General features: G+C 39.0%; 1 protein-coding gene across 1 annotated transcript in view; it reads right to left on the reverse strand.

Moving 5' to 3' along the window:
• The window catches only part of LOC122179932 (bifunctional heparan sulfate N-deacetylase/N-sulfotransferase 3), a 65652-nt gene that overhangs the window by 37893 nt on the left and 13040 nt on the right, over positions 1–14719 (reverse strand). Inside the window, exons 2-3 of the mRNA XM_042871190.1 lie at positions 4567–4654; positions 1126–1280 (exon numbers count right to left, since the gene is read on the reverse strand). Of these exons, the coding sequence (XP_042727124.1) occupies positions 1126–1280; positions 4567–4654 (243 nt within the window). The remainder of the gene's footprint in view (positions 1–1125; positions 1281–4566; positions 4655–14719) is intronic.

Genomic DNA, 14719 nt, shown 5'->3' on the forward strand with positions numbered 1-14719 from the left:
TCTTTCAAATAAGGAGAATACTGATCTTTGTTATTAATACTTAAAGCAAATGAAACAAGTAGCAGGCTACTATACAAACTTTCAGACATGGGAAAAAGTTTAATATAAAGTATATCTAAGTATTAAGAGTACTGAAAGTAGAGAAGAAAATAGGAATTGATGAAGTGTTTTCTAGTAAAACACTTTAATAGTTACATCATGTAAGCTAAGCCCAGGAGATACCTTAAGTCCTCTTCCAGCACACAAGAACTACAGGAACTAATTTAATTTCGAGTGCACCTTTCAAAAGTACACAGAATCATAAGAAAACAAAAAAGAAAAGAAGTTAAAGAAAAAACACAGTGTTTAAATTTTCATAGTCCTATCTTCCACCGAAAAGCTTCCATAAAGTAAAACCAAGCTGACCTGTAGTGAGTATACTCCAAATTGCAGTAGGATTGATAAAGTTTTTGGTAGGAAGAAAGCGCACACATTTCTTACAGCAAAATTTTTAAACACAAGTTTTAATTGCTTGATATATCTATGCCTTTCACCTTCACTCACTGTTTTGAGCAGGGAGAAGTAAAATTAGGCTACTGCAAGAATAGAAATGTTTCAACAAACAAGTTGTGTTTTTGGAGGTATTTGGACATAACACTTCTTTATTCATGTCTTTGCATCCAGTCAGTCCAACAGCCTCCCACTGCTATTAGCCCTCAAATCCTATAATCTATGCTAAACACACACCTAAATAGTAAAATTTCCATTGAAGTTTTCCAGTCTAGGAGACCACTGAAAACAGCTGAAAAGCATTTATGGCAGCAGATCTCAAGCACAGGCATTATGCCATGCTCTGCTTTTGTCTTCCAGCCATCTGTTAGTTGTTTACACAGCACCGTTGCTAAAACACACTAGAATGTTTCCAAATTTTACATATTCTGTCCTGCTTCTCTTAAATTGCATCAGTCAGGGCATGGTGGGAGTGGTTGATAATCTGCGCACTCAGGTACTTAGAACATGGACAGAGCAAGTTCATAGATGTGCTAGGAGTTCTCCAGCTCCTGCCAGCACTGATTATCCTAAAAAAACAGAAATAGTGGCTTCTGAATACCTAAATTCAATATAAAAAGCAAAAATATTACTCACTAGGGCAAATTTTTTGTTGAGGATCATCTGCTCCACCAGTGATGACTCATTGTGGAAGAGATGAGGCTGCATGTGACTCCACATATGGGGAAACCACCAAAACTCATCCACAGACCTCAACAGCAGGTCATCACCTTCATCTTCCTCCTCAGTGCCTGAGGAAAAAAAATAAAAAAAAAAAAATCATTGAAGTATACGTTATGATCTTACAAGTGTTTGAAGACGTAAGATGGAAATTAGCAGAACAAAATTTGACTTTCCAAAGTACTAAGGATTTTAAATGTTTCCAAGAACACATTCCTCTCCCTGAAGTAACCATAGCCAGGTAAAAGATTGGGTGATGTAATCTTTTCACAGCATTTTGAATGTATAGTACTGTCCTCCTATTCGTGTGCTCTACCAATAACATTAGAAGCTAAGGGACAGAAGTCAAGAAACTGCATACAAGATAGTTTAGGATAAATGAAAAAACTGCAGCTCTTTATTGGTATTTATTCTCCAATCAAACTCCTTTTCCCTTTGTTACCTATGGTATGTTTACAGCAGCCTTTTGAAAACATTTTGCATAACACAATTGTTTTATCCTCCTTCTAATTCTTGCCATTCCAATTACAGCCTGTTCAGACGTTCCCAGAAACCTGCATGTTCAAAGGTACCCAAAAGGTGCCTGGAGCTCACCGAGTTATTTCTCAGTCCTTGGATCTGCCTTTTCAGGTGCTCTCCTCATCTGTTCCTAATGATGCGGTGCCCTGCAACAGACCCTGCAGCAATTTCTAATCGCTATGCTGATTAATAGGAATTGTCTGGGCAGCAGCATGTAGCTGTGTTGCTCTCCAAGACCTCTCATGCTACAACTACATCAGTAAATAAGATGGTGACAGACCTGACCCTGAGCCAGCTGGCCAATTTGATGCTCATAAATTCCAGTCAGCAAGAGAAGCAGCTGCATCCCAGCAACGTGCTGGGAACAGGTCCTCCCCCTCCTCCCTCCTAGAGTGCACACAGGAGTGTGGGGCTGGCCCGGACCAAGAGCACTTCAGAGATTGTTCCCTCAACTCAACAGCAATGACCATTGCCTTCAGCAACATGCCTGCTTCTCAGCTCTAAATAATTTCCTAGCAGAGTGTCTCTGACAGCACTTCAGGGATGGGAAATACCAGCGTACTGATCTGACAGATCAGGACAGATGCACCCCAATCCCTGAGCCCAGATACTTAGTCTAGCCCCAGTGCACTTTTATTGATAGGCTAGTCCTGTCAAAGACTGCAGTATTTAAATAATTCCGTAATGGGTTGCCTTATAAAGACTGTATGAGCTGAACTTTGAAAAACTACAACTTAACAATCTTCACTGTGTGTCTGTCTGCTTCTACGCCATTCATTTCTACTCCTTACAAAAAAATCAACACAGTTTACAAATCCTTCTCTTAGTATTTTGTAATACTCTTTTATTTTCCATTCTTTCAGCCTCTGTTTTCTCCATCAGTAAGGCCTTACTCTCACTAGCCCTATCAGCTTTCTCCTTTTTCCTCCAATGAACCTTGTCAGACATGCCTTCGCTGTTGCCAGTGTTTAGTTCCTCAGAAGGAACTAAAATAATGAAGGAAAAACAGAGGCAGACATATATAATGATGTATCAATACCTGTAGGATCATTAGATTTTTTGACTCCATATGAGTCTACCTGGCCCTATGTCATGTTCACCTGCTACCAAGAAAAGAAACAGGAGTGGTTAAAGGCTGCAAAATAGCCATTTCAGGGGAAAAAAAAAAAAAATAATAATGTTTCTTTGAGAAAAGAAGAAAGCCTCAGCAAGAGACAGGCTGCAACAAAGATAGGCTCAACTCATTGAGCTTACAGCTGGTAACTGGGTCAGTTTGTACTACGAACTTGCAATATCTTTGCCAGATCTCGGTCAACCAAAATAACAAAACCCACATGCAGTATCTGAGCTGTCAACTGAAACAAAACAAATAGTCTTGAAAGTACCGTTGCCTGCTGAGACACTGGCAGGTGATAGGCTTAGCAGCCAGGATGTTTCTGCCAGGCCATTCTAGACATGAGAAAGGAAGAGGAAAGGCTGGGAATGGATGGAGAAAGTGATGCATTTAACGTGCGGAAGTTAAGGTACTGTTAGTCTCTTTGAATTGTGCAGGTTACACCTGGAAGGCAGAGGTCACTGCAAGTCTAGCTGATCTCTGCTGAGCCCCAAAGAAATCTGTGGAGGGACAGTGCTTCTGTTCAGCTTTGAGCTCTAAGTAACAGACTTCCTCTTAACATGGCAAGTAATTGTGACCAAAGTACACAGCTAAGCACAAGAAGAGTTATGCACTTTCATCTTCTATTCAACACGCACAGCAATCAAGCCCACTCAAGTTCTTTGTAACTCCAGTTGTGAATAAATCCTGTTGTTTTTTCTTTGTTTCCTATGTTATCTTTTCTATTTTCATATTAATATCCTTGAACTATGACACGACCTTGGATTGTCTTTTGACTCTCTTTCAGGCTCTGATGTTGTCCTATTTTTCAAGTACGCCTTTTCCTGTTTGTCAGTAGAAACCACCTGCTTCTTCTCTATCAAATCCTAATTGATACCTTAACTTTTACTTCTTTGTAGTTAAGTATGAAGAAGTGGTTTAAGTATAAAATTATTTTAATGGATAAAATGTGTTGCTATGGTATCTCTACAGTAGAGGTCAAACTATCCAGACAGATGAACTTTGGTTGATCAACAGATTGCTCAGTAAAATCAACAGAACACTTCATTTGATTAGAGCCATTTATCACAACAACAGGTCAAAAGGAACTGAATAAAAGGCAAGGAGGAACTCAATCTATTCTGCAGCGCAGACTTTACTAGAAATTTCAGATTCTTCATCCTGAGATGTTTCTGTACCACCTAAATTCTCCATGCATTCTATGCATGGATGCAGTGTAAAATACTAAATTCACCTACGTGCTCCTCTCCCTCCACTTCCTGGGACAGGTTCTGCAGCAGTTCTCTAGATGAAATTTCTTGTCCTTTGAAGTATGAAGAAACATTAAGAGAGTTTATTTCACTCTCAGGACTGATTTCACTGTTATCCAATGACACACATGTAAGATGTATAAATCCTACAGAAAACTGTCATCCCAGACTGGACTGGTCTTAAGTTCTCTTGGTCCTGTGTCCAGGCTTGTCCTGGCTTGTGGGAGGAAAAGGAACGTTCCTCTTTAGTCTTTGTAGTCTTTTTAGTCTTTAGTCTTTATAGACTCTATCTACATGATTAGTTTCACAGAGACTACAGCTCAAACAAAGGGTTAATCCAGAATAGCAACTTTAGAAGAAAAATATTTATTTTATATATCACACAAATTATGCCCCAAAGAAACATGGAAGAAAGAACATCATAGTACAAAGAACACCACCAAAATGAAAGTAATTTTAGTTTTCCATTCTTACCTGTGTGATAAAATTTCCCTGAAAATCCCAGATTGAAAGTAAAATTTGTAATCTGAGTTCTCAAAAGATTCTGAGTGTCAAGCAAAGCCTGAAAAATAAACCAACATATAACTGTAGAAAATTACACTTGGTACAGAAATTAAATATAACAATATAAATAGTTTTAAAGACATACATCTTTCCTTTTTTTTTTTTCTCTATGTAAAAGTAGCTCTTTATAGATTACAATGATATATTTTGATTATCATTAAAAGATTAAAGACAGCATGCAAACTGCATCATTTCTCTCATAAACATGACTATCTACTAAATACTGCCCTGGATAATTAGATTGGGAAACAAAGGCATAAAAAAACTTTCCCTGATAAATCAATCTGAGTTATCACAGCCAGGACCAAAATTCCAATCTCTTGTGTCCCAGACCACTGCTCTAATTGCTTGGATGAACAGCATTTATTAGAGTTATGTTTCTCTAGATCAAGTCAAGTCAACACGGCATTCTATTCACATTCACAAAAAAAATCCAGAAAGACAGGAAGAAGCTAAATTAAACTTATTCCACAACAAAGAACTTAATCCTATCCTCAAATTCTGACTCACTTCTCAGACAGTTATGATACTGTCTGTCAGCATAAATGTACTTTCACTAAATTAGTACAAACAAAAAACAGCATGTAAAAGGAAAGGGGAAAGCTGTTACTCATCAGATACAGCTTCAGCGTTTGATTTCAATATGCTCTTCTTGATTTGTCACTCCCAAGATTTAAAGATTCCTTCAAGGAGTTATCTCCCCAAATTCTTCTATTCTTCTGTTGTTCACTATTTCAGTTCTCCAAATGTAACAAAACCCAGCTCCCTGATATAAAACAAAAATCACACAAAACAACAACAAATATCTAGAAAGTAACAACAAAACTGAAGAATAAACAGCCTCCTCTAGAATGACACTCAGAATGCACATTGCTTTGCCTACTTTCAGGTGAGCATTTGATAGCTGCTTTTTAAAGAGCACTCAAGAGTTTTCAGGATTTGAGTGCACATAGCACAGCTGCAGGACCACGACAGCACACACACACAGGAACAGGTACTTATGCCGACTGCTAAGTAGTAATGCCTTGGAAAGAAAGGGAAATTTTTATGTCAAAGATCAGCAACGAGTTTTCAAAGGCAGCACTATACTACAACTGTAGTAATAAAGTTATTAATAATAATACCACTGTCAAAATTAAGAACCTCTGAGCATGTTGTGAAATGCTAAGAGTTTAAAAATCACAAAAAACATCAAAATAATGGAATATTTTAAAAGGTACAAAGGTTGAGTAGGTATGTCAAGCTTGTTTCCTTGAACTATCCTACCTACAACGCTACAGTGATAAAACCTAGGAAAAGATGACATGAACAGGAACTCTCCTGCACCCAAACTAAAAGCAGCCTGAAGGAAGAAACAGTCATCCCCATCAACAAAATGACCACAGCATGTATCCCTGTTTCTGCTCTGCTCTCCCTCTGCAGTGCTGAGCCTTTCCACCTACCCCCACTGGGAGACAGCAGGAGCGCAAATGCAGGCACTCTCCAGTCCTCTTACTACCCCGTTCATCACTGATCAAACAGCCCATCAGCTCCATAGCAGCAGCACGGCTGGGAAAGGCACAGGGTGAGGCCATGGCCTGAGGCCTCAGCAAGCAGATAATGCTCTGCCTGGTTCTGGGAAGCAGGTGTCTGAGGAAGCCAGTTAGTAGCAAGAGGAGAAAGTCCTTTTTGTCCTCATCCTGAGGGGCTACAGAACTGAATCTTGCTGACATGGCTGACAGAATGAGTGCTATCAATTCTGAGTCATCGTTAGTGCTTGCCTAGCTTTTTTTTTTTTATTTTATTTCAGCAGAACAGAGCACTATGAGTAAGCATATTCATTAAATCTACATCCATCACAAAACTGAATCTCTGAAAGAGCTACCACATTTCTGCCTCCCACTTCTAGAGATCTGCTCAGGTCAGGAAGGGCATCACATTGCTTTCCCATCAGTTTGCCTCTCCCATGTCCTCACTGTCCAGCTCCAGCAGCAGAAGTGAGGGAGGCTCCAAGGAACAGCAGCTGTGCAGCAAAGATCATTTTTCACCACAAAGGAATGCCTGAAAAACATTCTGCAAACAACGGCCTTGCTAAAGGAATGAGTAAAATGGAGCACAGAATAGAGATAATTGAAAACCAGCTCAAGACTTCTGAAGTGGAACAAGAGAAATCTTCCAACACTGTAACAAAGGCTTTTGCACAGGCTGACGGCAAAGATCACTGGGGAGACTCCTCATTCTAACAAAAGGTAGCAAATCTACAGAAGGTATTATTAAAGCCATCCTTGAGCTGCCAAGAACCGATTCCATGAAAATTTTACCTTCGGAGGGAGACATGCAGTTAAAAACATGGGAGGTATACCGTACAGCTACACACTTCTTATGTTAACAGTATGCAACTTTGAACGTGAAATTCTGAGTACAGTTTGACAGCAAGATGACATGAATGGGCTACAAAACTCTTTTCCTTTGAATTGAGTTCAACAGGCCCCAATGGAAGAACATAACAGACATTTAGAAACTTCCAAAATATTATTCTGAAGGTGTCTGAACACCAGGGAAGTAGGCTCCTCAGCAGCCCAGCAGGTAGGCAGATCTTCAGATCTTCCTGAACCGTATGACTTTCAAGGATTTTAGGGAAAAAAAACAAAAACAACAACATTACATTCACGGTGATAAAAGTTTAGTCACACAGGCTTTGGGATAAAGCACAGTCCCAAATGAGCAATTCTGACTGATGAGTATTTCTAAAATTTTAATAACAAATGTATTTCCTTAAAGCTATCTGCCCCTCACAGAAAACTCTGTAGAGGACTACCCTGTGCAGCCTCTAGCAAGGTTTCATTTAAAAATAAATTCTTTATATTGCATTTACTGCCATGGAGAATCAGCCTTTCAACTATGAAGCACTGGGAACAATTTTTGAGCTGAAGCCCTTATCCCTTACCTTTCTAACAACTTCTCAGCTTCTGAGTCCCAGTCTAATCTCCAGACAATGGAACAACAGAAAAGAAAGAGAGAGACTAGAAATGCTCAAGAAAGACTGTTCAGAAGGAGTTTGCTGCTGCAGTTCTGGGTATGCTGTAGCCACTGTGGCTGATAGGACAGCCATGACTCCAGGTTCTCAATCAGCGGCTAGGAGCAGGGTAGGAAAAAGTCATGACATCTCCACAATAATATAATTCAGCGCTTAGTTAGTTCTTCACTGGGAGTTGGTATTACTGGTGTAACTAGCACCTTCTTCTATTGACTGCCTGGGGGTCATCAGTCACAGTAGGAAAGCTCTGCTTCCACTCCTCACTGATCTCCTTCCATCACAAATTACACAAACCTCTAAAGGAGATCTGGATTTCACTTTCTACAGAATAAACTTCAAAAGTGATCTCACTGGTTTTTTTTTGGTCATGTTATTTTCATTAAAATCAACAGGACATGTTCTGCTAAATCTAACACCGCTGTTTGAAAATGTATCAACTGATAACCAACTGCATATCTGCTCACCTGCTCCATCCGCAGAAGGAGGGCACAGCCCTACTGTGAACCATCTTTTGTACAGATAAGCTGAGATAACATTTGAGTTGTCATGCCTATGATTATTTTCTTGGTAACTTGACATTTTACTAATCTTTCAGGTTCTAAAAACAAAATGTTAAAACTCAGGAAAAATATATAGTAGCAGATGGCAGGGACTGTTACTGTGAGTTTCTACCAGAAACAGAAAGAAGTAAGGGTGAGGAAGAGCCTGAAATTTTATTTCTAATCCTATTCTATACACTGAAGGTAAGCTGGTGATATTTTCTTTATTTTACAATTGTTTTACAAAAAGTCCCTCTGGGTATGAGCTGTTATATAAATATGCTAGTACCAAAGATTGTGTTTTAAAAAACATCCAATAAAATCTTTCTGTTTATAAATAATTACTTACTCCATTTGTTATACTTCCACTGGTACTATAAGGAAAATAAAATTGCTGGCTGTGTAATCACTATTACTTGTACAGCTACAATGCAGTATTTAATTTTAAACTTTTCCTAGCTCACACATTAGGTTTAGGAAATTTATTTTGCCAACAATCAAACATGAGAATTCAATATAGGATGAGAGATCCCTTTGTTCACCAGTAGTCCAAAACAGTCTCAGAAAGAGGCCCTGTTACAATCCAAGCAATAGACAAAAATTGTTCTGAGAGTAAGACAGAGCTCTTCTAGTCCTTGCATCTGACATGTTTATAGTATAACAAAAGGAGAATAAAGAGTCACAATATGTTGTAAACAAAGTCAGATTCTCAGGTGATTAATCAGCATGATCCCACTTAAGTTACTTCAATTTCACTTTTGATGAAGCTTCTAAGCAAACATAAGCTGCTGTAATTGCCAATGTTATGTTATCAGTCAATACCAGTGAGGAACTTAGTTAAACAAGAGTTTAAGGGAAAATGTGTTCTAAGATCACAAATGCAACAATAGAAGCCAGGAGAACTGTTTCTGAATGAACATGAAAAAGTATGAAAATTCCTGCCTTTGTAAGGATGACCTCCTTTCTTGAAAACCAACTTTTTTAAAATCACTTTTTATTCGGAAATTTCAACTTCGTTTACAAAGGAAACAGCTTTATTTCATTTTTCTCACCTTGTAGACAGGACAAACAGAGGCACAGACAGATGACAATAGGTTGTCAAAAGATTTCAAGCTTTTTCTCAAGTAAATCAGCAGTAAAGCCAAGAATAAAACTCATATTGCCAGAACTTGCTTCCCATCTCTGCAGTCAGGAAACCATTCTTCCTCCTGTTCTCAAAATGCCTCTTCACATGAGTTCCCATTATAGCCTGTTATGGAGATGTCAGAAGTGTCAACTTGCCTTCAGTAAACAGACTGTAGTAATTTCTTCAACATCAACAAAGTCTTCTATCCCAAACATCTCAGCTTATCAAATATATTAATCAAGAATGCTTTAGTCTTGTTTCACGAAGAAGGAACTATTTTGTGTTTCCGTAGTCACATCAACATATTTCTGACCATTTTTCTACTCAAAAGCTGCTAAAGAACTCAGACACTTGAAAAGTAAAACAGTTCATAACTGTTAATTTTTCTTGTACTACATAGATTTTAACTAAAGTAGCAAAAGGTAGACATAGCTTCACAGTGCTGCAGCATCAAGACACTAAACTTCAATTCAGAACATTTTTCCAAGTCAATAACAAAAGGAAGAAAGACTGGCAGGGAAAAATCACAACACTGAGCTATCTCCTCCCTCTTTTTTTCAGAAAACAAATCTCTTTTCAGGAACATATACTTTGCTGTTTCACATACTATCAAAGGAGTCATTGAATTACAAATTATTTTGCTTCTTAAATCATACTGGCTTTTTATTAAAGGCAAAGACTTTTTGAAAAGTTAAAACAAACTGGTATGAAGTGTAATGTGAAAGCACAGAGTTAAGTAGTGAAGCACCTTTTTAGGTGCCTGGATGCAGAAGTAGTTTAAACTTCTTTTAAAGCACCGTGCTTCAGCAATTCAACAATCACTACTTGAAACCTCCCATTTGTATTTTGGGGTCTGCCTTACCATCTTTTGCATTCCAGTCCTGGGCTATGAGGCGCTAGCAAGGTGTGCAGAGTTAAGAGGTGAGACAGCCCAGCACAGCCCATACCAGAGACAAACTGCCTCTTATTTTGGGGTTTGCTTTGGCTCTTCTGAGATTTATGGAAGAAAAGGAAGGACGGACATGTTGCCTAAAGAAGGGAGAGAGCAGTGAGGGAGGAGTAGGGATCCACAGGAAATGTTACAGCAGTGTGATAAGAAGCTGAAAGTGAGCCCCAGTGATGCGGTGACAGCAACCACTGAGGAACTATGGCAGTGAAGGCAGCAGCAAGAATCTGGGATCTATGGAGGCAATGGAAGGCACACAGCAAGGAGAAACATAAGGCAATGTCAATAAGGGTCCATCCCACATGGCTGAGAATCATTACTTTATTAGACAGACTATTTTACTTCTGAGAAAAAACATTTCCCTCAAGATACATTATGTATTTTAGAACATCATTAAAATTCAATGTCTATTCTTTCTGGATTTCCAAGATTATCATTCTGACACCTATTACCATAAACATTTAATCTATGCAGGAGAAAGAATAATTGCTTTGGGTATACCAGGCTTATCTGAAAAATATTTTGAATACCCTTCAAACAAAAGGAGAAGAATGATTACATTTTCTCTTTGCATTCTATTAACTGCTGTGCTACAGAGAGGGTAAGAGACGAAAACAAAAAAAAAAAATCTTCAGACTTTCCAGCAAAATGTTCAGATGCCAGAGACCATAAATTATAAATAGACTCTAAACTGTGTGTGGAGAGGATACTGCTCTACAGTTTGGCAGAAGCAAGTAATCTAATAGGACACAATCCAGCAGAGGTATAAAGACTGCTGAAACAGAGCTGGAAAAACAAAACTGATGATAATTATGTTGAAGTTTATAACATAGCATATTCTATGTGAGCTGAAGACAACTATGCTTGCTATTTTGTACAAAATATTAAAAATTAGGGAAATAAATGTTTCTTACGATGCAGTGACTTAAAGAAAAATTATTCTTTAAATTCCAAAATTTGATTCTAGATTTTGAAAAGTCTGCCAGGTCCCTTAAAAATAGGACAATTTAATTAACAGTTTGAAAGTACCATATGCCAGCAAGAAGCCTATTTACAGAGAACCATGGCAGAATTTAAAACTAAAAACGTGTGCAAAAAGTCTTTGGAGGAGACTAAATCTTATTATTTAAAAATTAGTATGGTTTACTGACAGCTAGCTTCTACCTTCAGCAATTACATTTTTAAATTATCTAACAGAAATGCCTTACAGCCCAGGTGTTTAATGTGCAGGACAGGCAAAGCTGTCATTGATTGCATTAGGTGGGACTGTGCGCCCCAGTCATCCACCTGAGGAGCTTAACTATATATAACATAGATTTCTATAGGAGATTTCCTATAGTATTACGGACCATATTCAACAAGTAAGGAAGTTGGTGCAAATCTTTTCAATAAATTCTATAAGCACCACTAACTCAGCAACCCAGCTGCTCTTCAAAGCATTAATAAGATAAAATAGAAGGATGAAGCCTGATGATGTGCATTTTGTTGTTTTTTTTTCAGTATCCAGTATGAGACACTGAATCTGATTTTCAAAAAATTCAGGAGAGACCCCTACAGTCTGTATGCATAGGTGCTGTAACTGCACAAACATGCAATCCTGATTATCAGAGATAGGGATCTGATTTTGATATCCTCTAAAGAACACCAAAAACAAACCAACCAACCAGTGACTGCTGATGCAAGTCATCTGAGATAACATTTTCCAAAGTTTTCCATAAGAACACAATTTTAATGTTGCTGGGACTTCATTTGGATATATTTTGTATAATGTAAAAACAACCCTGATGATGGCCCAATTATGCACTTTCAAGTAATTAGGCTCTTTCATCCCAGATGTATCATTTATGCAATCAAGAGATTTAAGAAATACTTTTGACTAAGTTCTATCACCAGCTTTCACTTCTTGGAGGTTGAGATAGCAGCTAATGAGAGTAAGCTAATTATGACAAGGTAAATTGAAGATTTTAAATACTTGGTGCCAATAGTATTTAATAAAGTAATGTAATTATCATGCTGTTTTCAGGATTCTGCATGGAATTCTGCAATTAGTAGCTCTTAATTAAACTGTACTTTGAAGAAAGAGGTGACTATCACTAAACAGCTAAACGATCTCATTAGCCTACAGATAACTGAAATAAAGCCCTGCATTTCTTTTAATTAAAGGTCAAAAAACCTAGGCCAATTGAAGTAGGTTATCTATTAGTTCTACTAGTCCATACAATATTTTTCCTGGATTTTGGTCAGACAGAATTCAATGGAATACTTACCAGTTCTTTCATTCACAGCTCATGAAACAGCATATACAAAAAAGTAAATTCTCAGAGTATAACACAACTTAAACTGAGAGCAAAGCAACTCTAAAACACATTTAACATCTCCTTGTATTCATCCAGTTAAAATTCTTGTGATCTGATGATTTTTGTTGAACCAGTCAGTGTAACTGGAAAACAAGGTCTGTTACCCACAGCACAAGCATTTAGGCAGCCATGCCACAAAACAGCTCACACTGTTCAGCTGCCTCAGCTCTGAGCATGACTGGCCATCGCTTAGCGTGACAGAGTAGATCAGCTCCTATTCCAGTTCACTTCTTGGCAAATAATGTTGTCAATTTTGCACAATATTTTGTCAATGATATTAGAACATCATGGCTATCCAATGGGTTTTTAGTCACCCAGGTCATTAGTGCAGGTTAAGGAATGGCCTGCTGGAAATTAGCTCTGCGAAGAAGGACCTGGAGGTCCTGGTGGACAATAGGATGGCTATGAGCCAGCAGCATGTCCTGGGGTGCATTAGAAAGAGAGTGGCCAGCAGGTCAAGGGAGCTGACTCTCCCCCTCTATTCTGCCCTGATGAGGCTACATTTTGACTACAGTGTCCAGTTCTGGGCTCCTCAGATCAAAAAAGGCAGGGATCTCCTAGAAGGAGCCTGGAGGAGGGCCACAAAGATGATTAGTGTCCTGGAGCATCCCCTGTATGAGGAAAAGCTGAGTAACCTGGGTCTGTTCAGCCTGGGGAAAAGATGACCAAGAAGGGATCTGATAAAAGTTTACAAATATCTAAAGGAAGGTGGGAGGCAAATGGATGAGGCCAGACTCTTCTCAGCGGTGTGTACCAACAGAGCAAGGAGTAATGGACTGCACATGGAAAGTTCCATACTAAGACACAGAAGATCTTTATGGTGAGCACCATAAAGGGTGCTCTTTAGGGTGACAGTGCACTGGAACAGGTTGCCCAGAGAGGTTGTGGAGTCTCCTTCTACGTAGATATTCATGACTCGTCTGGACTCTTACCTATGCAATCTATTGTAGGGTACCTGCTTTAGCAGGGCAGTTGGACTCAATCTCTTGAGGTCCTTCCAACCCCTGTGACTCTGAGATTCTCAGAAAGGACACAAATATTACTCAAACTCCTAATACTGTATTCATTGTCAACATCATGTTTGTCTCTTATTTAATGTTTCCTCACATGCCAGCTCCAGCTTTAGCTTTTACTGCTGCCACCAGACACAGCAGTCAGTGTTTGGCTGGAGGAGGAGGGCTGCTCCCCAAGCAGGGCTGTGCTTCACACCATGGACTGGCCACCACCTTCCATATGGCAAAGTGTGTGCACTTCTATTCATCACACACTGCCTGGTTCAGGTGCTAGAGGCCCTTGCACCCCAGCATGTGACTCTGTACAGCCACTGGATTATGAAAATATCCAGAAGATTCAATACTGGAAGAACTTCCAGGCTTCTTTTCTCAGCAGAAGGGACCACAGTGGCCTCACAGAGCAGCAGCTATCATTACATCTACCCCATTCACATGCATCTGTCAGTGGCTGTATCCAAAATGACAGTGATTTTAGAGATGCAAGTTAGATTTCAGATCCACCTTTTCACTCACTGCTGGCACACAAAACAAATAATTTTTGTCATAAAACTTGTTTTCTTATAGAAATTTGTCTCTGAAATCTACTCTTATCATTCAGTAGTTTGCATTTCATCCCACAGTGCCAGCTGGGGCTCACCTCCCCTTTGGGTTTCAAAAGCCCTGCCTTCCTTTTCCACCCTGTCCCCCACATCCAATCTAGAAAAATAAAAGACGGTCTGCACTATCACTAGTTTCCAGTCATAGACTGACGTGCCAGGGGACGTCAAAGCAAAGGGACAAAAGCAGAGCTCACTGAAACCTATTTTGGTACGTGCATTGATCCTCATACATCCTATTCCACTGATTTCCTGGCATCTAGGAGGAATCCAACCATCCTCGAGAGCTGTCCATATCTGTCAAGTTGGAATGAAACTGGCCCGCAAGTTCAAAAGTTGTTGGGTTGATGGATTGACAAAGGCAAAGAGAGCCATCATAAATGATTTTTTTCTGGAAAGGAAAGTTAAAGTATGGTGTCACTATTGTGTACATCAAGTACCAACCATCTGTGAATACAGCCTTGTGAACA

This window comes from Lagopus leucura, unplaced genomic scaffold (genome assembly GCF_019238085.1).
Source record: "Lagopus leucura isolate 7727_CA_CO unplaced genomic scaffold, USGS_WTPT01 Super-Scaffold_100004, whole genome shotgun sequence".
Taxonomy (NCBI): domain Eukaryota; kingdom Metazoa; phylum Chordata; class Aves; order Galliformes; family Phasianidae; genus Lagopus; species Lagopus leucura.